The following is a 24,143-nucleotide window of genomic DNA, read 5'->3' as shown; positions in this document are numbered from 1 at the left end:
TGAGGCTCCTGCCGCATCCGCCATCCACAGGTCCGAACTGCATTCATTCGGCCGTGAGGGGCTGACAGGGGTGAAATTGTGAATGACGAACAAGTGTGAGAGGGACGTAGACGAGAGCGCTGGAGGGGAGGGGAAAGAGAGAGGGAGAGAGAGAGAAAGAGAGACGGAGGGGCCGATACAAGCGGCCGCTGGGACCATGCTGGGACCATGCTGGGACCAGGGGGGCCAGAGGGTCATTGCTCTCCGCAACTTTTCATACGTCGTGGCGAGGCGGTGCGCGTTGCGCGCCGTGCTGCAGCACTTCCAACCTCGTCACGGCCTCACGGGGACCATGAGCAGGCCCCGCGAAGGCGTGGAGTGTGGAGGGCGCGCCGCGCTGAGGGAAGAGGTCTCGGACGAGGTCTCGGACGAGGTCTCGGACGAGGTCTCGGACGAGGTCCGCAGGTCCGCGCCGAGGCCGTGCCGCCTCTCCACAATCTGTCTCTCTCACATTCCTGCCGGACGCTCCGTGAGTGCGAAAGAGACAGCGCGACGAAAGCACCGCAGTGGCGCCTTGCTTCAGCTCCCAGCGGAGTGCTTCCGCCACTTCCGCGTGGACATCGGGGACGTGTGAAGCAGAGTGGAGACCCTTCTACATTAGCGTGCAGGCTCGTTCCGAACAGCGCTTTCTCTCTCTCCCTCTCTCTCTCACTCATGAGGCGTCCGGGAGAGGTGCGAGAGAGACCGCGACGTCTCGCTGTGCGGAATCAGTCTGCAGCCGGGCAGATCACCGCGCTGTGCCGCAAAGTGCCGCCACTCTGTGCCCCGCCGCGCTCCCCGCCGCGCCGCCGCACCGCCTCGGCAGGGCTGGCAGGGCTGGCAGGGCTGGCAGCAACAACACGCCCGCGAGCCCCGCGAGGAAGGGGCAGGAAGGGGAGGGGAGGGGGAAGGAAGAGGAAAGGAAGGGGTACCTGGGGTCGACGGCCGCCGCCGCGCGTGGCAACGCCGGGGTGCGAAAACTGGGTTAAGATTTGCCATTGAACCCGTCACTGCGTTGCCAAGTGTATTCGCGAGACCGCGACGCGCCGCCCTGCCCTGACGTACTAGCACCGCGCCGCGCACCTCGCCCGCGCAGCGATGCACCAAGACGACGTCCGCGATGACGACGACGAGGAGGACGACTGCCAGGCCCCGGAGGTTCGCAATGCAGTTGCCCTAGGCCCTAGGGCCAACGTCCTAGTCCCCAATTTTACCGTCGGCAACCGTAACGTCCTGTTCTCGTGCGCCAACGCCGAGGCCGAGGAGGGCCGCCAACTGAGGGCCGGCGACGGCCGGCGAGCACTGAAGGCACTGAGGACCGCGCCGAGGAGCTCCAGGCCCAGGCCAAGGCCCAGGCTTGGCCCAGGCCAAGGCCCAGGCTTGGCGCCACACCTCACATGGCCAATGGCCACTTTTGGGCTCGTCCGCGGCCCGTCAACCAGAAAGGGGTGGGGGCCGGCGGGGCGGACGGGGCGGACGGGGCCGGCGGGGCCGGCGGGGCCTGGGCCCGGGGCCACTGCCCCCACTCGTGTGACTGGTCAATGCAGCTGCATCGCGCTTCGGTTGCCGTGGCTGCCTTTGGCTGTCTTTGGCACATTCGGGACTGGACTTGGCAATGAAGGGGACGACCGGACAGGGCCGGACAGGGCCGGACAGGGCTCCACAAATAGACGTCCCCCGCCCTGCCTCCCTGCCTCTCCCAGCCGAAAGCAGCAGTCAAGTCCTGTAGTACTACAGACTGCGGGCGTGCGTCGCGAGTTGCAAGTTGTTCGCTGTGCTTGCTGGCGGGGCTGGCGGGGCTGGCGGCCAGGTGTCCGAAGGTCAAAGATCGCCTCGACGCCGCGACGCCGCGACGCTCGCGCAAAATGTCAGGCGGCTGCACTCTGCACTGCGACGTCGGCAGGTCGGCGTCGTGGTGAACACGGCTCCGGCCGAAAGGGTTCCACGTCCCCGCCGGGCTGCACGGCTGCACGCCGGGTTGTGTCAGGCTCACTCCTCTCGCCGCGGTAGCCGCAGCCGCGGCGCGGTGGCCCGGGCCACCAGGCGGCGGGCCCCGGCCCAGAGCCCCGAAGCTCGCAGAACAGGGGCTCCGTGCAACTCCGTGGTCTCCGCGAGGGGCTGTAGGCTGATTCTTTACACCTTCTCATCGCTCTTCGTCTCTCTCGCACGCCAACGTAACGCCCCGGGAGTACGAGAGAGACAGAGCGACGAAAGCACTGCTCGGATTCAGCCTGCTGGGACGGGCTGGGACGGGCTGGGGCGTCGACCCCACAGCGCCTGCTTGTATTGGCCTGGGGCCACGGGCCGCCACGGACCCTGCGGGGGCCGGGCCGCGAGCGGGGCCCTGGAGCCCTCCGCGGGGCCCAGCCCAGGCCCGGGCCCCAGGTCGTGGCCACGTAGCCACGCAGCCAAGCAGTCGCATTGCACGATTGGGCACTTCTTGTCGGTGGACGTGGCCGTGGCGGCCGGGCGCCCCCGCGGTGGTTCATGGCGGTTCCCTCCAGGGGTGGGCGGCGGCGGGCGGTGCGCGCGGCCGGGCGATTTGGCCCAACTCGAGAGTGAACCCCTAACTTGAACTTACGCCGCTCCGGTCCTTCTCTCTCGTTCGCCACTTCCGCCTGGGGCGGCCTGGGGCGGGCTGGACGGGCTGGGGCTGCTGGGGGCCTCGTCGGTCATGTGCCTCTGCTCTCGGAGTTCACTCCTCCTCCCCCTCCTATGCCTCACGCACGCCTACCTGCTCGTAAATTTCCCCCAAATTACAGGTGTAGCAAGGAAGCTCCCTTCCTTCGCGCATGCTTCGCGGCCCCGCGGCTTCGCGGACGGAGCGTGGCGTTGCCGTGGCGTGGCGTTGCCGTGGCTTGGCGTTGCCGTGGCGTGGCGTTGCCGTGGCGTGGTGTTGCCGTGGCGTGGCGTGGCGTGGCGTTGCCATGGCGTGGTGTGGAACCGCGGTGCGGGCAGGGGCGGCGGTCAGTAGGGGTCGACGATTCGCTCCTTCGCTCCGCCACCAGGGCGACGGGGCCCTCCATGGCCTGGACGCAAGCGTGGACGCAAGCGTGGACGCAAGCGTGGACGCAAGCGTGGACGGGATGGCTGGCGGCGCGGCGTGTTGCGGCCCGCGGTGCGACGCGGTGCGACGCGGTGCGACGCGCGGCGCGGCGAATCGGGTTCGTTGTCCTTTCCGGCCCTCTCTTAGCCTCTTAGGCCCCCTTCGCAGCCTACGCAGTCTTGGCTAAATTTTATCCATCCCTACTTCGAGAAAAGATGATACACATCACTTGATTCTAATGGGGCCCTGCCTCGGCAGAGACGCCGGCCCCCCTGGAGAGCTGGCCACACCTTCCAGTCATTACCGATCCGCGTGACACCACTGTGACACCAGTGTCGCGCTGTTTGCCAGTGTGCGTGATTGCCGGCCGAGCTCGGCCAGCAGACTGGGTCTGTCTCCCTCGCACCTGCGCGGTATACTCCATGAGTGCGAGAGAGACAGAGCGACGAAAACGACTCTCAGTCTGCAGGCCCGGCCAGGCCGGCCAGGCTCGGCACGTGAGTGAGGCAACACTAAGTCAGACGATCCGCCAGGTTCGTGAGAAAGACGAAAGACCAGCAGCCGGGGGTCGCTGAACTGCTGATGAGATCACATCACCGCATTGGATCAAAATTGCCTTCGATGACGCAAACTCCAGGGCAGGGAACGCAAACTCGGCATGGCGTTTTGGCCGATGGGGTGACTGGTTCGTACAGGGAATTCAATAGAGGACCCTTTTGATGATAAATAACAAACGAAAATGGAAAAGGGAGGCGTTTCTCCGGCGAAGTCGGTGTGCGAGCGTGTGACGGGGCGTGGCAGGAGGCGCGGGGCGTGGTGGGGTGGGGCGCGGCGGGGAGGGGGGGATGGCGAGGGGCGGCGTGGTGTGAGCGAACTCGAACAAGGCACAAGAATTTCAGGATGGTTCATCACGTCTCATCACGGCCAGGCCGCGCAGGCCGCGCAGGCCGCTCGGCGCCGCGGCTGCCTGGCCGGTCGCGCTTCGCGGTTCGCGTTTCGCGCTTCGCAGACGAGGCGTGCATTCCCCATCCCGCGTCGCGGCGTCGTGACGCATCGCAGAGACACCGCGGATACATCGCGGGGCGGCCGTCCAAACGCGTCAAAAAGACGCAAGCCGCTCGGGTGCAACGCCCCTCAGCCCAAACATGCCCGCCCCCTTCCCTTCCCCACCCCCGGTCCACGCCTGGAGACGGACGACGGGAACGACGGGCAGCACGACGGCGGCCGTGCGCCGGGTGCGCGGGTTGCCGCCTCCACCGGCCCGAAGACTAAGACTCCAGCTGCGGCGGTTCGCGACGAGGCTGCACTGCCGGCCCTGCCCATCCTCCTTTCCTTTTTAACCCCTCTTTCCCACCTGTTCGCTCTGAATGAAGAGCGGAGAGCGCGCGCGGTCCCCCAGGTCCAGGCCGGGCGTCCCCGGACCGACCGCCACGTCCCGCCCCGCCCTCCACTACGCCGGCAAGCCCAGCGGCCCCAGCGGCCAGGCCAGTGAAGGGCGTTCACACTGTGACCCAGTGCAGAGAACAGCACTGCTGCAGCACTGCGCTGCGGCATGGCCAGGCGGCCAGGCATGGCGGCCGCAGGGCTGCCCAGGCTGGCCCAGGCCGCGAGTGCGAGAGAGATGGTCGCTTCACTGGCCGGGCCGCAACACCTCATCACAGTTCAGCAACCCGGGGGCCGCGTTCGAACTCCACGTCACGACCGCGACGCGGCGACGCGACGCCCAACGCATCGCGCCGTCTCGCTCGCACAAGCGGCGGCTCAGCTTGCGGCCGGGGCAGGAGAGAGGGAGAGAGAGAGAAAAGAGGGGGGCGCCTGGCGTGGCGCGGCGGCCGCAGGACGAGCCAGGCCTCAACTACTTGCAAAGCCGGTTTGCGAAAGAATGCCTGACCCTAGAATTACTTTTACAGCCCATCTCAGTCCAAATCGCGGGTGTGCTTCGCCTGCCTCGCTGGCTGCGGTCGGATGGGTTCCAATCCGATAGATTCGGCCGGGGAGGGGACTGAGATGCCTGCGACGGCACGTGGCAGTGAGGCTGGGCGGCCTGGGCCCCGCCGCCCAACGAACTTCGTGTTACTATCGAGGAAAATAAGTCCTGCTGCCTGGCCCTGGCACCCAGGGTTCCGGGCATCTCTGTAACGTTGCCTACCGCCAGGCGTCAGAGTGAAATGGATGTCAAAAGTGTTGCCTACTTTCAGGCGCTCCGGTCGAAGGTAAGTGCCGGAGAGGTAGCCTATCTGCAGGCGCTCGTCCCGCTCTCTGGTGTCAGAGAAGTTGCCTGCGTCCAGGCGCTAGAGTGGGACAGAGACCGGGAGAGCACTCAGTCAAGAGCAAGAAACCTGTTCAAAAATTTTATTTTATCAAACTATATTTTTTATAACATGAATAATCCAAAACAGACATAACATAGACTTTCTGTTAGAAGTTAACAAGAATTTGTTACTATAATATCATTTGGACTGTTCAGATGACGATTCTGCATCATTTGGTGAGGAAAATACTTTGTCGGCTTGGAATATTTCAGGAGGGGAGAATGGTGTGGAAGGAGCTGTTCTTGATGTGCCTGCCAAATCCACGACAGGTTTCTTCTGAAAAGTTACGATAAATGCCAGAGCTTTAAATTCGTTGCAGGTGTGCAAACAAATAAATTTGTAAAAACACTTATACTTTCTCTTACTGTGAAAAGAGAGCCAAGGGCTTTCAAAATTGGTGCACCATCTGCTGAGTTAGCCTCTGCTTCAGCTGTGTTTAGAAGCGATTCAACTTTGTCAACATCATGCTTGACCCGATGGACTAGATGCTCCAATCCATCGATGCGATCACCTAACTGCTTTAATTCGCCTTTGCGACCAAGGATCTCGGTTGACAAAGAGTTCACGCCTTCAAACCCATCAGCTTCAACCTGCAGATAAAGAAAGTGATTTGGAGATTCACAGATATGTGAACATAATTTGAAAATATCCAAACAAATTAATACCATGTGAATAAGACTTTGAAATTCTTCTAATCTTGTCAACATATCCTCCACTGATTCTGTCGCTGCACTAAGCTGTAATTTTGAAAGAAAGTCAATGTAACGTCAAATGGATATTTATATTAAAAATAAATGCATTAGGTTCGAGGTTAAAGTAGAATCTTCACATATTATGAACACATAAATATCCATACCTCTTTAGTCAAGTCAAACTTAAGGAATGCAGCATAGTCATCTGCTAATTCTGGAACCATTTTATCTGCTGGCATGGGTCTTGAACGGAGGGGAAATTTTTGAATGTAAATAAATACACTGACAGATCGCACTCTTCATCACACCCCCTCCCCCAAACCGTAAACACGGGGGTACGTTCCCCCGTTCCTTGGGCCGACGGGCGCCGACCGACCAATCGACCACTGTACACTACTGTACAAACATAACCTACACTGAACGGAACGGAACTTGGATGTAAACAAAACCAATCTGCTGCATAGGACGATGGTTTGTCTATTTAGTTCATCAGTAACGTTACTGAAGACTGGATGAAATGGAACCAGACTGACACGTTGTTATTAAAGTCGACATAATGAATGGAACAGGGAAAATCCCATATTGTGAAATGACTGCAGCATAAATTCAGGATTCATAAAGTGGAAAGGTGTGTCATTAAGTTTTAAGTTCTCTTTTATACTTTCTGAGCAATGTGTACCAGTGATGTTCAGTGGCAGGGTCCAGTATAGGTAGCGGATTCACTTTGTTGATCTGTCATCTCTCTAGAATGGAGGGCACCAATGAGGAACTCAAAAAGGATCTCGCTGGGAAAGATGCATCATCCTGGGATGCTGATGCCTGTGGACTTCTGTTTAGAGGTGTCGATTGCTGCTTCAACTCCTGCACTTATACCTCTGACCATTACCATTGCCAAGTTTGTGGAATTATCTCAACAGAGGTAAGCCGAATTGGAAAGAACTCATTTACGTTTGCTTGCAATGATTTTGACTTGTACTGAATGTTCCTTTCTGTGTTTCATTATTCAGGCAGCTCAAGCTATAGCCCATGTCCGATCATCACCAGCTTGCAGGAAGGATCCTACAGTTAATTATTCTTCCCCAACAGTCGGAATGGGAGCGGATCCTACAAACTCATTATATAATGCCATCTATAATAGATTTCCTGGTCAAAACTCTTTTTCTTCATCTGGTTTTAGTGGATACAGTCAACTGGATTCATTTCAATGGCATCCCTCTATGTCAGACAAGGTTGCGATATGCAGTGCCCAATTGAGCCCATGCTGCAGTTCCAATGGTGGCACTTTTGTGCCAGTGGAAAGTCAGCTTTGTTCACCAATTAGTGACCTCTACTCTAAAGTTACACCGATTAGAGATCTTGTGAGCCTACCAGCCAAAAGTGCTGGGTCAGCGATGGATTCACAGGCTTGGTTTGCAGCTTATAACACACCTCAAATGCAGAAAGCTGCATACAAGTATCCTGACCAGAGCCCAGCACCACAAATCAATTACATTTTGCTTGACCCAGCTGACCAAAAGAATCAGGATATGGGAGAATCCAATACTAGTATGACATCAAATTATTGTGGGAAATCTGATCTCAGTGGAAAAGGACTTGAATTGAAAGACTCTTACTGTGCTTATTCTTCACAACAAATACCAGGAATAATTTCAGAAGATGCTCTTTTTTCTCTTCAACTTCAGGAAGAGAACTTTAAAGAAACAGAAGTGCCTCAAATGCTTCTTGAAAACAGTGTTCAAGGCAAGACATCATCGCACGTAAATACGGGTGCTGCTACTCGGGTTGAGACTAATTTCACTCAGGAACATTTCGACCAGTACATGCCTAGCTGCAGTGCATACACTCATCCAGGAAATCAGGAGAGTCAAGGAAGGCCAGCAGAGCTGAGCAATCAGCTATCATCTGCTGCAAGTGATAGTGATGAAAGTGACATAATTGTCGAGGATACAGGGGATGACCTTGGATCGCAAATGACTGAGAGTGAGGTATGCAAAATGCTTGGTTTTTAACAAATATTTTTCTGATGTATAATATGCTATTAAAAACTAATGCGTTTTTCAGATTTTTATTGAAGATATAAAGTGTTCCTTGCTTCAAGGTGTTGTAAGTGAAGAAGAGAATTCAATTAACAGATGTGCAGCTGCCATCAGGAATGAAGACATAGCCGGTTTAGATCATTCCATACCTCTGAAGGAATCAAAAGAACCCAGCACTGTAGAAGACACAAAACTGCAGTCTGAGTCACATCTAAAAAACTGCATGACTCCTTACCATACTATCTTGAAGTGTGTAATATGTGGGAAAAGTGCCTCTGATTCCAACTCAGGAAGTGTTTTTGTCCAAATGAATAACCAGATGCCACTCACAACAAGTTCTCACACCCCAGTACTTACTAAACTTAATGAGGTCTGCTTCAAAGAAAATATAGTCAAACCAATTCAAACTGATGTCTAATGTGGTTGTATTTCTAATTGTTTTTGTTTTTTTTTCTTCAGGTTGTATCAATTGAAGTTACTGACTTTCTGGATGTAAATGGGAAGTTATTATGTCAGAGCTGCTTTAATTTGGTGGATACAGTAGACACTCTTGAAAGCAAACTGGAATCACTGAAGCAAGATATTGCAGCTTTGATGAAAAGTGGGCCTAAACCTCAGGTAGTTGCCAAGTTACCAATCAATTTGATGGATCCAGATGAGGGTTCAATAATGAATATTCACTCAAGAGTCAAAGATCCCTCAGTTGCTGCTTGTGTTCAAGAGCTATTTCAGGATTCTATTGTTGGAAACCCCAGTGTTGCAAGACCTGTGAGTCTTCAAGAGCAATCAAATCAACAGAAAACAGTAAGAAGATGTTTCTTCTTTTTGAAATATTCGTCTTGCTTTATTTGAAACTCATAACATGTCATATTCCCACATCAGATGAACAACAACGAACAAAAAGAATATTTATTACTTTCGGGGAGAGCCCTCTCCCTAGCGAACAGTATCAACAAAGTGAGTCTATCCTTGGGTCAACACCACGCATCTCAACTAATGCATGGTGGAGATAACACCACTCACACAATTGGAAATGAAGAATCGACGAAGCCGTCAAAAATTCCTTCTTTATTGTATCAAGTCTCATCTGATTCTTTATCAACAATGAAAGATAGGGAGTCAATTAATTCACAGATTGAGACATACACTCTCAGTGATGTGAATGCCACCTTGGAGGGTTCAAAAGAATTAAGTGAATTTCAGCAGGTGGGTGGAACAGTTGAAGCTTATGGGGGTGCAAGCTATGGAGAAAAAAATTTGCGGTCTTCAACAAATTGCAAAGAAGACATTTTTAGACAGTGTGACAAGGATGAAGGTAGGAAAGGAAAACAACCAAAAGACATTTTAGAGAAGGAGGAAAATTGTTTGCCTCTCAACCTTCCAACTAATGTTCGGCAAGCTGAGGAACAAAGCCCTCATAGTTTAGATTGCCTGAATAAAAATTGTCATGAGATCCTGAGATCAGATAAGAAGATTCAAGAAAATATTCAAAGACAAAAAAATATAGATCAACAGCTTAGCATAGCCTGTGATGTTTGTGATAATTTGTTTGTTTCAATCCAACATCTGAACAGTCATTTGTCTTCTTATTCACAATCTGATTCTTCTCTGTGTGAGGTATGCTCAGCTTTTCCCCAGTTTTTGTTACCTATTTCTATTTTGTTAAGCTTTAAAAATCATAAGAGTTTTATTTTTTCAGCTCTGTGGGCAACTTAATCACAACCAAGCACAGCTTGATGATCATATGTTTCTTGTACATTTTATTTATCAAAAACACTGTGAAGTCTGTGCCATAAAATTTTCCCATCCATGTGTGTACCAAACACATTTGAGAGACCATTCTGGAGAGAAGTCAACTTCATCTTCCCAAAAAGTTGTGATGAGTAATAAGAGAGGAGCTCAGGGAAATTCCCGATCTTACTCATCCCCTTTTGTTTGTTATAAGTGAGTTTCAATAGTATTGTTTCTAAATATTATTCTAAAAATTCTTGTAAATCTTTTAACTTAACATTTTTGTTTTCCATCTCCCTTACTTAGATGTAGCAAAACCTTCCAGCTCCGAAGTCACTTGGAACATCACATCAAAACCACCCACATACTAAAAAAGGCATTATCAAAATGTGATCAATGTGATAGGACTTTTATTAAACCCAGTGATTTGGAGGCCCACAAAAGAAGTCATTCAAATGACAAGAAATTTGAGTGCAAATTTTGTGGGCGGCGGTACAAAAGTTTGGGTAATTTAAATCACCATGCTAAATCTCATGATACAAAAAAGCCTTTTACCTGTGAAGTTTGTTCTCAAGGATTTACTCGGAAAGGTCAGTACACTTTATATTTATTACTTTTAAATCTTTCCTTTAGATGTAATAAATTCAAGGTTTTCTGGCGAATTTGCAGACTTTTATGAAACTCACATTAATTCACATAAAGATAGTAAGCCTTACAAGTGTGACAAATGTCAAAAGGGCTTCTTGAGCAAGTCTTATCTTCAAGTTCATTTGAAGTGGCATCTGGACAAAATAAAAAAAGTTACCTGTCCAATTTGTAAGAAGACCTTCTCTCAAAGACTGAATGTTCACATGCGTAGTCACACTGGAGAAAGGCCACATCCATGTGAAAAATGTCCCAAGAAGTTCATAACTGGAAGCGCTCTTCGAAAGCACATGAAAAGAATTCATCAGCCAAATTTCTCAGAAGATTGTGTGTATTCTACAGCTGATGGGTCTGATGCTGAGCTTCCTGAATTGGATGAATCAACTTCTCTGTCATGTTCAGCTTAGCTTGATCAGTGCCCTGTTAAATCTTTGAATCTATAATTAATGTTTCTGTCTATCCGTCCATACATATGTGTTCTCATATTCTAGTCATATCCTATTGATTTCTTATCATGCAATGTTTTTTACTCTCCCCACTGAAACAGTTCTGTGATATGTAACCCTTAATGTTACCAAAAATAAACTAAACAATTACTTTTTGGTCCATTATTTCCCCTGCGCAAGTACGAGTATCAGTACTTAAACTTTTGATTCTTTCACCCACTTCCTCGCATGCTTCGCGTGCGCCCTGCTTTCCGGACTTGTAAGCTTCTACAGCGTCGCCGATACTCCGGCCTCGGTGGAATGAAGCAGCACGATGGCGCGGAGTATCGCCGTGCTGACTCCGCCGTTCGAATCCGCGGCGGCGGCGGCACTGGGAATATCTCACCACCTGTGCCCTGCGCGGCCCACCGCGGTGCAGCCCGGGTGGGCCGGGCCAGCGATGGCTTGTTGATAACGCCGGCATGATTAGATAGGAGCGAACCGCACTCGGGCAGCGGGAGGGGAGGTAGAGAGAAGCCCGTCGTAGAGGTAGAGGGCCCGCCAAGCGCTCGGATGGTTGGGCCTTCCCTGTGGTGGCCCCGGGTCTCCCCCACCCCCAGCCGCCGCGAGTCCTCGCCGTCCGGCACCCGAGTGACGCGGATCGACAGCGCCGAGACAGCGCCTCGTGGATAGGTCGTCATCGGCGAGGTCCCTGGCCGCCCTAGCGGCCCTGGCGGCCCTAGTGCACCTCCGTCATCCACCCGCTGCGCACTGCTGCGCACGGCCGGGCTGTCGGCTGTCGCGCCCGATCCTGACCAAGCAGAGCGGCTAGCGGCGGTCACTCGCGCTGACGCACAACACGGCCAGGATGGCGGGGAACGGGCAAGCGGGACCCGCCCTGAACCACCCCCAGGTCGCCGAGGACATGAACCTGTTCCACAAGCAGCACCCCTCCACGCCGCCGCCGCGCTTCAGCTCGCCGTCCAGGCTGCAATCGCGGACCACCAAGGCGGAGCGCGCCTTCAGGACGGCGGCGAAGCGGGCCGCCACGTCGACCTTGGTGAGCTTCAGCGTCAGCAGAGTAACTCCGCGCGTCGCTGTCATCGCTCTGTCTCTCTCGCGCTCATTCAGGCGTGTCGCAAAGCATAGAGGTGCGAGAGGGACAGAGCGACGAAACGTTATGCAGGGCGGGCCGAAGCCACCCCTAGGTTCTAGTCGTTAAGTCCGGGGTTGAGACGAGCTAGCACAAAGGGCCGTGTTTCGCGATTTGCGTGAAGGTTCCTCACAAATGGCCGTGATGCACTCACACCGATGAAGCGCGTTTTCGATAAGATAGGCTGTTTGGCTGACGCTGTGATGAATGACTCCCACCTCCCTGTTCTGGGCCAGGGCATGACCAGGGCCTCGGAAGGAAAGTCCCGAGGCGACGAACAGAGGACTGCTCGTCCTCTTGCCTAACCCACTCCTTGGCCCCTTGACGAAGGCCGACTCCGAACAGAGTCTCTTAGCTCTATCTCTCTATCTCTCTCGCGCTCCAACAGGCCGCTCCATGAGTGCGAGAAAGACAGAGAGACAACACAACATGCGGCGCAGCAGGAAAATTAGACAGCACTCGGTCAACAGTGGGCTGATTTCCTCGCTGTGTCTCTCTCGCACTCACGGGGCGTTCCGAAGGGGTGCTCGAGAGTGGCAGAGCGACAAAACCCTGCGTAATCAGTCGGCAGTCGGAATGACGTCATTGGGATGCAAACCAGACTAACATGAGGTGGGTGCAGCTCCAGGGCATCGTGTGGACGGCGCTCGGCGCCCTGGCCGTGTTGCTGCACTACGGCATGCTGCCCGTGCCGGACATCACGGAAGAGATCGAAAAATGGAACAGCTGGGAGTTCATCATGTACAACATGTACTTTAAGGGTAAGCAGTCTGAGGTCAGCGCGTGGAAAGAGAAGTTCGCCTCACGCGGCCGTTCTGGCCGTACGTGTGCGCGTGGCGTTCCTCCAATCGGCGGAGCGAGCGCCGCGGAGGTAGGCACCACGCCGGCAGCCCGGCGCTGCGGGCGCGTCAGTCCGCCGCTCGCAGGCGCCATGACGGCCTTGATGCCCTGTCGCAGAGAACGCCGCCTTGCCCGACCTCCCAGAGGAGGGCGTCGTGTCGGCCACGCAGATGCTGTACTTCTCCATCGCCACGCTCGCCGCCAACGCCCTCATGCTCCTGCTGTCGTTCGTGCTGCTGACGCGTAAGTTTGGTTCCAGGGCGACGCGTCGCCACAGGTTTCTGAAGGTGCCCGCCGGTGCCGCAGTCCCATTCCGAGTAGCCTAACTGCTTGTCGGCGCCTTTCGGCGCCTTTCGCAGGGCTGTGCTGCGGCGCCAACCCGCGGGCCGACCTCGCGGCGGTGGTGCTGTGGGCCGCGTCCGTGATCGTCGTCACCACGGTGGACGTGATGGTGGCCGCCGCCATGGTGCGCGACCTGGTGCTGCTGGAGAGCTGGCAAAAGTACTGGCCCGACGATGGCTTCACGGCGCTGCGCTTGTGCCCCGGCGCCGTCCTCGCCCTGGCCCTGCGCGGCGGCGTGCTGCTGCTGGCCAACGTGGCCTGCATGCTGCTGGTGCTGCGGAGGTGACTCACAGAATCAATCCTGTTGTCGTTCCGACCGAGAGACCTGTTCTTTACTTCAGCCTTGGTTCCAGGCTGCATAACTACCGGAACCAGGGCGACGCGGCCAGCGCGTCGCAGGCCGCCACCAAAGCAGACGGACCCATCGACGGCTTCCTGTACCCAAAGTGAGAGTGCGCGCCGCGTTAAGGTGGAGATGCTGGGCTTTCGTGATGCAGTCTCATTTTTCCTCCACAGTGGCGACAAGGAGGGCATGGACAACCCCGTGTTCGTCCCGGACGAGGCGGAGCACCCCTGGAGGACCTTCAAGCCCGATCAGAACGGGAACCAGCGTGCCAACGCGCACCCCGGGCACGACCTCGGCTACCTCAGCAAGGTGAGTCACCCACAGCGTTTCGAGTCGTTGTCGAATGTCCGCTAACCGGCCGTGGCACCGCTTGCAGGATGACCCCGAAGACATCTCCCACTTGATGTGGATGGAGGAGGTGGACAAGCACGTCGACGTGCACGTGCGACGCGGCCGCCTCGAGGACCGGCCCCCGCCGCACCATCGCTACGGCTTCGTGGAGGACGCGCCGCCACAACACCACGTCGAAGACCACCACCTCAGCCAGCACTTCCCCAGCGGCAGACTCCGCGCCGCCCTCGGGCCCCTCAGCCCCGGCCCCCTGCCCGTCGGCTACCCCGAGACGGGCCAGGGGCTGCGACTGTCACGAGCCGCGCTCGCCGATCCTCCCTCGCACGTCCCTTCCCACGCCCTTTTCCAGGCCCCCACCCAGACCCACTACCAAGGCCCCCCTCAGGCCCCCTCACATGCACTTTTCCAGGCCCCCACGCAGACCCACTACCAAGGCCCCCCTCAGGCCCCCTCACATGCACTTTTCCAGCCCCCCAGCCAGACCCACTACCAAGGCCCCCCTCAGGCCCCCTCACACGCACTTTTCCAGCCCCCCAGCCAGACCCACTACCAAGGCCCCCCTCAGGCCCCCTCACACGCACTTTTCCAGCCCCCCTCCCAGGCCCCCTCACACGCACTTTTCCAGGCCCCCTCACAGACCCACTACCAAGGCCCCTCGCAGGCCCCCTCACACGCACTTTTCCAGCCCCCCTCCCAGCCCCACTTCCAAGCCCCTCAGGCCCCCGCCCTGCCCCCCGTGGACTACTCGCCGCCGGCGCGGAGACGCGGTGACGGTGGCGCTGCCGACAGGGCCCTGGCGGCGGGAAGGGCCAACCTGCGTCCCGTGAGGCAGGACCGCTTCTGAGATGTATGTCATTAAAACGATTATCGCTTGTAAGATGTCGCGTATGGTGGTCTTTTGTTCGAAGGTGGCTTTTCAAAACAAAGGCGTACGCACAAAAACACGATTTTTAATCGGAATGGTCATTTTAAAAACGATCTACTCTACTATGCGCTAGGCTCGCAGTCTTGCTCGCAGTCCCTCAGCCCTGGCCGTCGGCGTGCTCCGTTGCGGCGTCCCTGGCAGTGAGCAGCGCGCAGAAGGGCTTGGGGCACAAGGTGAAGCCGTCGAGGAAGTGGCGGTCCTCTATCGGGTCGCCGACGGGGTGCTTCGGGCACGGCTCCATCGAGAAGTGGTGCAGCAAGAAGGCCAGGAACATGAACAGGTTGGAGCGGGCCAGCTTCTCGCCCAGGCAGCGTCTCTTGCCTGCAACGGGAGCGACGAGTGTGAGCTGCGGGTCAAGCGTGGCGCCGAGCCAGGCCGAGCGAAGCGCCCGGTGGCAACTGTACTGACCCAGGCCGAAGGGCAGGAGGTACTCCGCGGACTTGAGGCCGGCGTCGTCCAGAAAGCGCTCGGGTCGGAAGCGCTCGGGGTCGCCCCAGTACTCGCGGTCCATGTGCACGGACCACAGGCTGGCCAGCACGGTGGTGTCCTTCGGGACGGTGTGCCCCATGATGGTGGCGTTCTGCATCGCCCTGTGCGGCACGCCGACGGGCGCCACGTTGGCCAGCCGCTGCGCCTCCTTCAGCACCGCCTCCAGGTAGTTGAGCCTGGAGAAGAGACAGGGGGCGCTCAGCCTCGGCTCGCCGTACCCACCCTGCGTCGACGAGCTGGCCACTCACCGCGGCCTGTCCTGCAGGCTGGGCTGCCGGCCTCGCCCCACGACGCGGTCCAGCTCCTCCTGCGCGCGGCGCTGCACGTCGGGGCGGCGCAGCAGGAACATGACGGTGAAGCCCAGCGTGTTGCTCGTCGTCTCGGCGCCTGCCATGAACAAGTCCAGCAGCAGCGACAGCAGCTGCTTCTCTGCAACGCCAAGTCGGAGGGGGCACGTCAGTCCTTTGCGTGTGTCATTTGATTTGGAGCGGCAGACGGCGACCTGGGACCCGGGCGCCCACCTGTGTACGTGCTGCCCGTGCTGTCCGTGCCCTTTCGGCCCTGCATCTCCTCCAGGAAGGCGTCGATGAGGTCACGCGGCTTGGTCGGTACCCTGGTCTGCTCGTGCTCAACGATGGTCTCCTGAGGGGGTGGGGGCGGTGATGGTGAACATCGCGTGCACGGTGAAGAAACGCTGCCGCGGCCCTCGTGACGCCTCGTACTCACCCTGAGGAAGTCCCACAGCTTGTTGAGGTTGCGCACGGTGTCCGTGTAGCCGCAGCGGCGAGGCGCGAGGTGTCGCAGGAAGGGCATCTGGTTGAGCAGGCCGCCGGAGCCGTCCGTCTGGCGGAAGCAGTCGTTGAGCGTGTGCAGCAGGCCGGCCAGCCGCTCGTCGTCCAGCGCGAACCGCCTGCCGGCCAGCATGGCCCACAGCGAGTTGAGCACGCTGACGTCGAAGGCGTGCGCCATGGCCACGCAGCCGTCCGCGCCGCGCGCCGCCAGCACGCGCGCGCGCAGGGCCGTCACCAGCTCGGCGGCCTCCTCGGCCACCTGCTCCTCCATGCTGCGGCCGCCCAGGCCGAACTGCTTGAGCACGCGCACCGCGAAGCGCCGCTGCTCCTGCCAGTGCTCGCCCTCCGTGAACACCACACCTGCGGACCGACACATCGCAGGTTCGAGTCCCCGCACATGCAACGCCATTTAGCGTTGTAGCTTTGCTAGCTTTGCTAGTTACCCAGTCGCTCGCCGAAACAGCGCAGCCGGAAGAAGAAGCCGTCGGGGCGGCCGTCGAAGGCGCTGTGGGTCAGCACCTCGCGCACGGCGGCGGCCCCGGACACCACCACGACCCTGTCGCGGCCCAGGCGCAGCCCCACCACGGCGCCGTACTGCCGCGAGAGGCTGCGCCACACCTCGTGCAGGTAGCCGTACTCGCGTTGCAGCTGGCGATGCTGCAGGTACGTGCCGACGACCGGGAACCAGGCGGGGCCTGCAACGCAACCAGTCACGGACGTTCTGAAGCCTGGAGCTCCTGGAGCGTCGCGAGCCAAGCGGCCCGGCGGCGGCTCCATGGACGTCCACGTGGCGGGGGCGTACTCCAGTACCTGGCGGGTAGCCTGGGGGCTTCTTGATGTCGGCCAGCAGCAGCGTCAGCAGCACCACGGCCAGCAGCAGCAAGGACAGCTCGGGTATCGGCAGCAGACAGCACCCCAGGACCATGTCTGCAAGGCTAGTACTGCGTGCATCGAACATCGAACGGGACGCGTGAGAGAGGCAACATTCAACAACGAAGCGCTGTGCGGTAAGAGCCAACAGTCGCCTGCAAGGGGTGGAACGCAGAAGCCAGGGACGGAACAAGGAAACGGTTTCGTCCAATGTAAATCTACACAAGAGAGGGGGGGGGCGACGCACGCCCTGAGAATGCCGCCCCACCCCGCCCCGCCACGCCCGAGGTCGAGACCAATGCAGCTCGAGGGACGAGGAAGGCGGAGGGCCTCGCCGAGATCCCAGCGTCCTGACTCACGGCCCTTCGGCCCTGACCACTGGCCGACCCCGACCTACCCGATGGGGCGTGGGGCGGGGCCGAGGTGGGGCCGAGGTGGGGCCGAGGCATCAGCTGGGTCTCCTCTGCCGGCTCCCGGCACCGGCTTCGGAGCACCGGTACTTCCAGCGTACTGCCAGCTGATTGTACACTCTTAACGCTCGTCCCGTGCTTTCCAAGTTCGGGCATCCATCGCCCACAAAAAAACGTACGTACATGTAAGATATTTATGTGCTTTTTTTAAAAAAAATTCTACGCTGTTATGAGCTGAGTATCAGGTGATACAGATAATCAACCGTGCCAATAAAATGAACCGCTGACCTGCCAAACGGTTGTACAGTGCGGCACAATCCAAGGCGAAATTCACTCCTTGCTCCCTACAACATGTCCGGACTTCGGACGGGATGCTGCTACTTACTGGCGACTCGTACAGGACGTTGGTTTCCTTCGGCGGCTCGGAGCGTGCAGTGGGCGCGCTAGGTCCCTTCCCTGTCCTAGGTCCCTCACTGCACTGGAGTGACTCCACTGGCCGAGGTGGCCGAGGCTGAGGCCGCGGGCGGTGGCTAGGCTGCGCTGGGTTACGTTTCGACGCCCTAATACGCCCAGGTATGCCCTGCCGACCAGCCTCGCCGCGCACTGAGGGGCCGAATGCTCGCCTAGCCGGGACCAGCCGGGACCAGCCGGGACGAGGGCCGAGGCCGCCGAGGCTCCGAAAAGGTGCACCAGGGCTCTAGCGGGGTCAAGGGTGAGCCTCTCCTTGGGTCCCAAGGCAAGTGGGAACTGGGGTCGCGGCAGATCATCTCGGGGAGCTATTCCCAGCCCCAGCGAGTGACGGGGACAGGGGCTCCTTGGATTGCGTCTCGGGCTCACTCCAGGCCGTATTTTCGTTTCGGGAGTGATTTCATTCATGCACTGGACAATCTGAGAGGTGGTTGTTGGTGAGCTATTTTCCCAGGTGGCAGAAAGGGGTGAAGATGCATTACGAGGTGTAAAAATTTGTTGCAGCCTTGGGGTTGGAAAAGGGGGCGGGGGTGTTTACCCACGAGACTCTGTCCTTCCGTAACACAGTGTAGGACACGTGAACATGTGGCAAAGGGAGGCTCGGGGAGCACGTGCATCATGATAGCGCTCTGACTGGCTGACTGGCACCGCGTAGGGACACTAGCTCTAGAACGGAAAACGGACTCCTCATTTGCATCTTCCCCTTTCAGAGTCAGAGCAAGGCTTCTCTCCATAAGCAGGCGTCAAATATCCGCTTCCGTTGCATCTCAAACCCGCTCTACTTTCGTCATTGCTCTTTCCCCCGAGCGGAGTGGAGGCTGGTGTCGCGGGTCGTCGATATCCCCTGCCCAGCGCCATGGGCATCCGGAGGCGAGGGGTATCGCCGGCCCGCGCCGGCCTTCCCTCCCCCTCCCCGTCCGCGTCGGCCAGCAGCGCCAGCGCCAGCAGGCTGATTCCGAGAGTCGTTTTCGTCACGCTGTCTCTCTCCCACATGTACGGGACGCCCCGTGAGTGCGAGAGAGACAGCGCGACGAAAACGACTCTCGGAATCAGTCTACAGGGGCACTGGGCCGGGGCTTATCAGCCCGTGCAACAGCAAACTGATTCCGCAGAGTAGTTTCATGGCTCCCTCTCTGTCGCGCTCGTGTGGCGTCTCGTAGGGCGTCTCGTAGGGATGCGAGAGAGAGAGAGAGAGAGAGAGAGAGAGAGAGAGAGAGAGAGAGAGAGAGAGAGAGAGAGAGAGAGAGAGAGAGAGAGCGCGATGAAGCGAGTCTCCGCGGCAGGCGAGGCGAGCGAGGCGCAGCCTCTAGCCTTGTCCGTTGCCCTTCACACCGCCAACTGGCCTTCTACCTCTCTACCTTCTACTGGCCGGTCGGTCCAGAAGAATTTAACGCCCTCGATATGCAAATTGTGTCATATATGTTTGCTCCATAGAGATTGAGCCACTTTCTCTTTGATTGGAATTTATTTGTTAAATAAATATCATGATGCTGAAGTTTTTTTTTTTTTAACCGTTTTATTACTGTGATAGACAAACAAGAAGGGAAAAATCTGACATCCCAAAACAGTGTTACACAGTACCAAAATACATAGCTTTTAAGCATATACATTTGTCAGAGGCTAACGTACAGGATCTCTGCAGAGTGAACATTTTTTAAATGCTAAAATGAGGCTTTAAATTATTTTTTTAAAAAAGTCATGACATTTTGTAAGAGGACAGATAGGTTGAAATATAAGTAATGATACTTGGGAAATAACAAATATAAGCAGTTTCCTAAAACACTATACAACTAAATCAGCCTCGACACATTGTACTCCAAGTTCCGGATTCACTAACAAATATCACTCTTGTTCACATCTTCAATTATATGCAACATCTGTTAAATAAATATTATGGCGGTCTGTGTAAGAGATCTATTTGGACTCAGGCAGTCTCATAAGACAAACAGCTTCACTCAGTGTGAAGACAAGAATGCTGTACTAATTCAAATCATTTATATTGTAGAAGATCAAAACAAACTTAACATACCAGCTATTCAACTCATAAACGAGCTGGTGGAAAGGTGTGATGGAAGATTGAACAATCCTGACAGATAAAACCCAAAACTGCTGGTTTAATTGAATTTGGCACTATGCACAGTGAACTATGAAACCATGCGCAGTGCAGAGCAACAGAAATTATACAGCGTACTTTAATGACATGACCAGAAAGCTCAGCGTTAATCTGTACATTATACTCGGTCAAAGCAAACAGTAAAATCCAAATTTAACAATTAAGGTACTTAGGTATGAATTGCTCAATTTGGGAAACTTGTAATAAAATCCTTGCACACACACAAATACACTACTCCAGCACAAACACACAGATTCACACACTTGACTGATTTATTATTAAAATGAAAGTCTGTGTAAGGGGAGAAGGGAAACGCAGAGAACCTGAACTAACATTTCCTTTGCTCAAATAAACAGGGTTCACACCAGATTCCCTTTTTCGTTTTCCCTGACTTTTCCCTGATATCCAGTGTAAAAATTACCTATTTTCCCTGACTTTATTTTTAAAATTAATGTGCAGTTCTAGAGTCAATTGCATGCAGCTTCCACACGTGCGGCGTTCAAAATCCATACTTTGACGAACTTTTCAAATTTTCCCTGACGCAAAATCGAATTTCCCTGACTTTCCCTGACTTCCAGTGCCCCTTTTATTTTCCCTGACTTTTCCATGACTTCCCTGATTTCCCTGACCGGTGTGAACCCTGATAAATAATACAACTAGACTTAAAAGTCAGTATATTTCTTTAGTTAAAACTTTAAATCAATATTTACAAAAAAAGTTGACTTCAAAACTAGGTACATAGTTTTCGCTTTAGTGAACACTTCGTCTATCAAAATTTCATCTTGATGAGACAAAATATGAAGTTGATAATCGAAGGATAAACCCCTTTACTCACAACAATTACATTCATTTACTCGTGCATCTTTCCATCCTCACACTTATCATTGTGACTAAAACAAGATACAACTTAATTTTGACAATTCTTCAATAATTTATACAATGCTCAACTTTATGCCGCACACATTGCTACACGGTGAACAAATCAAAACACATTTCAGACCTCTCAGGAATAAATTGTATTCATCTTGACAAATTGAAAACATCAGAAGTTAACTTCCCTTGTGATAAATCATAACTTTATCAGAAGGCAGCAGAAATTATCAGTTCTGAGTCTATTCATAAGCGCCTCTAATTAACAAACAGTAAACAACAGAAGAAGAAAGAAAACACGTGGGGAAAAAACAAAAACAAAGTAAGCAATAAATGATTTCATATCATAAGAAACTTTATAATTATCAGGAATACATTACACACTTCATCAATTGGTGCTTACCCCACCAGTCAATAGGGCCCACATCAAGGTCAAGGAATTGAAATTAGTCTCTCATAAAATCACAATAGGAGAAGATAAAATTAAAACATGTATGTGTGTTGAAAACACATGTTACAAAACAATACCAACACAAAATAGGAAATGGGTCAATTACAGGTAGTTTGAGTGGATTCAATACCCATAAACTGTTAAGGATAAGAAATCACAGGTTCTAAATCCTTAAAGGAGAACTAATCCAACTTAATTAATATAAAGAGTGCTTTAGTTGACTCAGAGTGGCTAGACTCATGTTTAAATACACCTTTGCAGGATATTTTTGTCAGATTCATCAGCAACTATCAATGCACTAGTTTTCCAGTACATTAATTGTAAAGAAAAGGAAAGAAACTAATGTAGTTACCTAGACTGGAGGTAAATACACACATATGTAAATGTGAATACATTTGTACAAATACTACAGAACAATGTGCTGGCATTTAGTTTTCACATAACTATGTTGCTACAATAGGGCTACCAGGTGCCACATAATAGTAAAACCTAGGTTTGCAATGAGAAAAGCCAACGGATGTCATAGATCTCAAGAACTGCATAAAATGTGCCTCCTGTAATAACTAGTGATGTACACACTTGACTGGCAACTGATGAACCAAACACAATTATCATAATAAGAACAAGACAAAGATATTCTTAAACATCCACCAGATAAACATTTAACTACAGTGATCATTCATGCCGTTGGAAATTGAAACAGAATGCTCATAGGAAGAACCGGAGCAACAGGGTGGAAAACTCCAACATCAGAGGCCTCAACTGACCTCATCTGTCATGTCTGGAAAGAAAGTCAGTCATTAACAAACACATAAATTCAAATGAAAAGATGACCAAAAAAAAACTCTTTTAAACTTACACAATAAAAAAACAAAAAAAAATTACTGTGACACTGCAACAGGTTCTTGTGCTACTCCTTTTGCTGGTGCAGCCTCTTCACTTGGGGCCTTGTTTTCATTGCTTTCTGCTTCATCTAGTTTCTCTGCAGGAGCTGATTTCTCAATAGAGGATTTCTCAGGAACTGTTTTTTTGTCTTCATCAATTTTTGGCTCCACTTTATTCACTTCACTTGGCTTCTCTGTGGCATCATCCTTCTTTTCGACCTCTTCAGGAGTCACCACATCTTTTTCAGTATTGTTAACTACTGACTTAGGCTAAAATAAAATGAGGAAACAATTAGAAAGCTGATCACACAGCAAAAATCAATAGAAATCAAATTCAACCAATGGATTTGGCAAATGAATATACCTCAACTTCCTTCTCAGCTGGGGACGCATCACCATTAGCTTCATCTACATCCATTTTCTCATCTTCCTTTTCTGTGGTCTTTTCAGCGTCCTTCTTTGACACAGCTTCTTCTTCGTCGTGGCCGTCATCTCCATTTTCCTCCGCTTTCTTGGGCGTCTTGGCCTTTTTGGGGCTTTCATTTATTTCCTCTTCTTCCTCCTCCTCTTCATCATCAACTATTTTTCGTTGTCTCCGTCTTTTCCCTGGAAGAATACATAAAAAGGAAGGTAAGAAAATAAAATAGAAATAAAATGAGAAAAATAATGTAACAAAGGAAAGAGTGAAGATTACCTCTAGCTTCACCACCACTTGCACCAGCACTTCTCTTCTCCTTCTTGGGGGGTGGAGATGGAGTCACAGGGGGTGTGCCACGAACAGCTGATCGAGTCATTCTGCGCCCTTCTGGTACCTCAGCGCCTGGAAGGCCTTTGGTGATGCTCTGTGCTTCCTCTTGAACCTTGGCAAAACTGGACTTAGAACGACGTCCTTTCTTAGGCTTGTCATTTTCTTCCTGGACTTCAACTTTTGGCTCCTCCTGAAATAAAATTTTAATGACCAATGAGCAAAATATCTAATCATATTATATTAATGATTATCAAAGCTTCTCATCTATAAAAAGAGTGAGAAAATTGAAAGAAAAAAAAATAAACGGCAAGATAATTTAGAATCAGACATGAACCCGCTAAATGATTCCATGACAACAAAACAAGATGCTGCATCGAGATGAAAGGGAAGGAGGATTTGAGACCTTCAAGGGTGAACAAAAACAAAGCCCTTAGTGAGTTGCATCACTGAGTACAAACACAATCACCGACCCTTGCTCGCCTTCGCCTGCAGTGACAGCGGCGACAAATCTGATGGGGCGTCCCAGACGACTCCCTCGCGAAGGAGAAGGACAGCCTTGAAGACGGTATTCCCCGCAAACGCCGAAAACGCGCCTGGCGGTACCCGGCCGACCAGGGCCCCTAACCCTACTTGTTGTCCCCGGGCGCCCCGCGGCCCAGCGCCCCGACCGCACGGCGCAAGGCCCGCGCAAGGCTGCACCGCCGGTCGGGTCGGGTCGGACATGTCTGCCGCCTCCGGGAAACCGCGTCCCGTCCGAGTGCAGGGCGAAGCGTGGGGCCCAGCGACCTTCCCCGCCACGGACGGAACGTACTCGTTGCCCTCGGACGAAAGGGCGACGCGACAAATACAGCCCCCGCGGCCCGACGCGCCGGCGGGTTGACACAAACGGGCCGAGCGAATACACGTAATGGCTCGCAATAGTCTTCCTCGGCGTCGCACGTAATGTGCGGGGCGTACCCTCGAGCGGCCGCGGCACCTACCTCTTTAGTACTCTCCACGGCGGTGTCTGCAGTCACTTTCTCTTGAGTATCTGCCATGATGCAGGCTGCTGTTGTGTGTACAAACACTAGATCGTTTAATAATAACGCAACGGATCGGACTCGGAAGCTTGCAGCCCGGCTCCAATGTTTATGCGGCGATCAAGATGGCGGTTGGCGTGGGTCACGTGACTCGTGACCTCGCATCTC

At 53.9% G+C, this 24,143-nt stretch overlaps 5 protein-coding genes across 5 annotated transcripts; 2 read left to right on the top strand and 3 right to left on the bottom strand.

The window, feature by feature from the left end:
• Positions 1-5,401: 5,401 nt before the first annotated feature.
• Positions 5,402-6,417, bottom strand: LOC117653882 (biogenesis of lysosome-related organelles complex 1 subunit 4). The gene is made up of 4 exons (XM_034399862.1): positions 6,233-6,417; positions 6,042-6,113; positions 5,742-5,966; positions 5,402-5,652 (listed from the first exon to the last, which is right to left on the bottom strand). Exons 1-4 carry the CDS (start codon positions 6,305-6,307, stop codon positions 5,515-5,517), a joined length of 510 nt encoding a protein of 169 aa, XP_034255753.1. The 5' UTR covers positions 6,308-6,417; the 3' UTR covers positions 5,402-5,514.
• Positions 6,418-6,443: 26 nt separating this feature from the next.
• Positions 6,444-11,076, top strand: LOC117653879. The gene is made up of 9 exons (XM_034399859.1): positions 6,444-6,696; positions 6,816-6,987; positions 7,076-8,053; positions 8,130-8,474; positions 8,564-8,908; positions 8,987-9,721; positions 9,804-10,048; positions 10,142-10,425; positions 10,505-11,076. The coding sequence occupies exons 2-9, from the start codon at positions 6,817-6,819 to the stop codon at positions 10,885-10,887; spliced, it is 3,486 nt and encodes a 1,161-aa protein (XP_034255750.1). The 5' UTR covers positions 6,444-6,696; position 6,816; the 3' UTR covers positions 10,888-11,076.
• A 399-nt stretch (positions 11,077-11,475) lies between these two features.
• Positions 11,476-14,891, top strand: LOC117653880. The gene is made up of 7 exons (XM_034399860.1): positions 11,476-11,965; positions 12,681-12,819; positions 13,016-13,141; positions 13,258-13,522; positions 13,594-13,686; positions 13,757-13,895; positions 13,963-14,891. The coding sequence occupies exons 1-7, from the start codon at positions 11,774-11,776 to the stop codon at positions 14,779-14,781; spliced, it is 1,773 nt and encodes a 590-aa protein (XP_034255751.1). The 5' UTR covers positions 11,476-11,773; the 3' UTR covers positions 14,782-14,891.
• Positions 14,892-14,925: 34 nt separating this feature from the next.
• LOC117653881 (methyl farnesoate epoxidase-like) lies at positions 14,926-18,015 on the bottom strand. The gene is made up of 8 exons (XM_034399861.1): positions 17,808-18,015; positions 16,953-17,083; positions 16,586-16,837; positions 16,078-16,502; positions 15,873-15,993; positions 15,600-15,780; positions 15,271-15,527; positions 14,926-15,183 (listed from the first exon to the last, which is right to left on the bottom strand). The coding sequence occupies exons 2-8, from the start codon at positions 17,065-17,067 to the stop codon at positions 14,960-14,962; spliced, it is 1,575 nt and encodes a 524-aa protein (XP_034255752.1). The 5' UTR covers positions 17,068-17,083; positions 17,808-18,015; the 3' UTR covers positions 14,926-14,959.
• A 2,540-nt stretch (positions 18,016-20,555) lies between these two features.
• On the bottom strand, positions 20,556-24,119 carry LOC117653878 (uncharacterized protein DDB_G0286299-like). The gene is made up of 5 exons (XM_034399858.1): positions 23,937-24,119; positions 22,903-23,146; positions 22,573-22,814; positions 22,184-22,478; positions 20,556-22,105 (listed from the first exon to the last, which is right to left on the bottom strand). Exons 1-4 carry the CDS (start codon positions 23,991-23,993, stop codon positions 22,206-22,208), a joined length of 816 nt encoding a protein of 271 aa, XP_034255749.1. The 5' UTR covers positions 23,994-24,119; the 3' UTR covers positions 20,556-22,105; positions 22,184-22,205.
• Positions 24,120-24,143: the final 24 nt, after the last annotated feature.

This window comes from Thrips palmi, unplaced genomic scaffold (assembly GCF_012932325.1).
Source record: "Thrips palmi isolate BJ-2018 unplaced genomic scaffold, TpBJ-2018v1 HiC_scaffold_8, whole genome shotgun sequence".
NCBI lineage: Eukaryota > Metazoa > Arthropoda > Insecta > Thysanoptera > Thripidae > Thrips > Thrips palmi.
This window is presented reverse-complemented; position numbering and strand designations above follow the sequence as displayed.

What these genes read in the sequence shown, in the direction of transcription:
- LOC117653882 (XM_034399862.1), bottom strand. Translation starts at nt 6,307, where the DNA reads ATGCCAGCAGATAAAATGGTTCCAGAATTAGCAGATGACTATGCTGCA. An exon ending in AGTTTGACTTGACTAAAGAG is followed by an intron (nt 6,114 to 6,232) that starts GTATGGATATTT and finishes TCAAAATTACAG; the next exon opens with CTTAGTGCAGCGACAGAATC. An exon ending in TTCAAAGTCTTATTCACATG is followed by an intron (nt 5,967 to 6,041) that starts GTATTAATTTGT and finishes CTTTATCTGCAG; the next exon opens with GTTGAAGCTGATGGGTTTGA.
- LOC117653879 (XM_034399859.1), top strand. Translation starts at nt 6,817, where the DNA reads ATGGAGGGCACCAATGAGGAACTCAAAAAGGATCTCGCTGGGAAAGAT. An exon ending in TACTTACTAAACTTAATGAG is followed by an intron (nt 8,475 to 8,563) that starts GTCTGCTTCAAA and finishes TTTTTTCTTCAG; the next exon opens with GTTGTATCAATTGAAGTTAC. An exon ending in CTGATTCTTCTCTGTGTGAG is followed by an intron (nt 9,722 to 9,803) that starts GTATGCTCAGCT and finishes TTATTTTTTCAG; the next exon opens with CTCTGTGGGCAACTTAATCA.
- LOC117653880 (XM_034399860.1), top strand. Translation starts at nt 11,774, where the DNA reads ATGGCGGGGAACGGGCAAGCGGGACCCGCCCTGAACCACCCCCAGGTC. An exon ending in GGGCCGCCACGTCGACCTTG is followed by an intron (nt 11,966 to 12,680) that starts GTGAGCTTCAGC and finishes AGGTGGGTGCAG; the next exon opens with CTCCAGGGCATCGTGTGGAC. An exon ending in ATGCTGCTGGTGCTGCGGAG is followed by an intron (nt 13,523 to 13,593) that starts GTGACTCACAGA and finishes CCTTGGTTCCAG; the next exon opens with GCTGCATAACTACCGGAACC.
- LOC117653881 (XM_034399861.1), bottom strand. Translation starts at nt 17,067, where the DNA reads ATGGTCCTGGGGTGCTGTCTGCTGCCGATACCCGAGCTGTCCTTGCTG. An exon ending in AGCTGTGGGACTTCCTCAGG is followed by an intron (nt 15,994 to 16,077) that starts GTGAGTACGAGG and finishes CCACCCCCTCAG; the next exon opens with GAGACCATCGTTGAGCACGA. An exon ending in CACGGGCAGCACGTACACAG is followed by an intron (nt 15,781 to 15,872) that starts GTGGGCGCCCGG and finishes TTGGCGTTGCAG; the next exon opens with AGAAGCAGCTGCTGTCGCTG.
- LOC117653878 (XM_034399858.1), bottom strand. Translation starts at nt 23,993, where the DNA reads ATGGCAGATACTCAAGAGAAAGTGACTGCAGACACCGCCGTGGAGAGT. An exon ending in AAGTGGTGGTGAAGCTAGAG is followed by an intron (nt 22,815 to 22,902) that starts GTAATCTTCACT and finishes GTATTCTTCCAG; the next exon opens with GGAAAAGACGGAGACAACGA. An exon ending in CAGCTGAGAAGGAAGTTGAG is followed by an intron (nt 22,479 to 22,572) that starts GTATATTCATTT and finishes ATTTTATTTTAG; the next exon opens with CCTAAGTCAGTAGTTAACAA.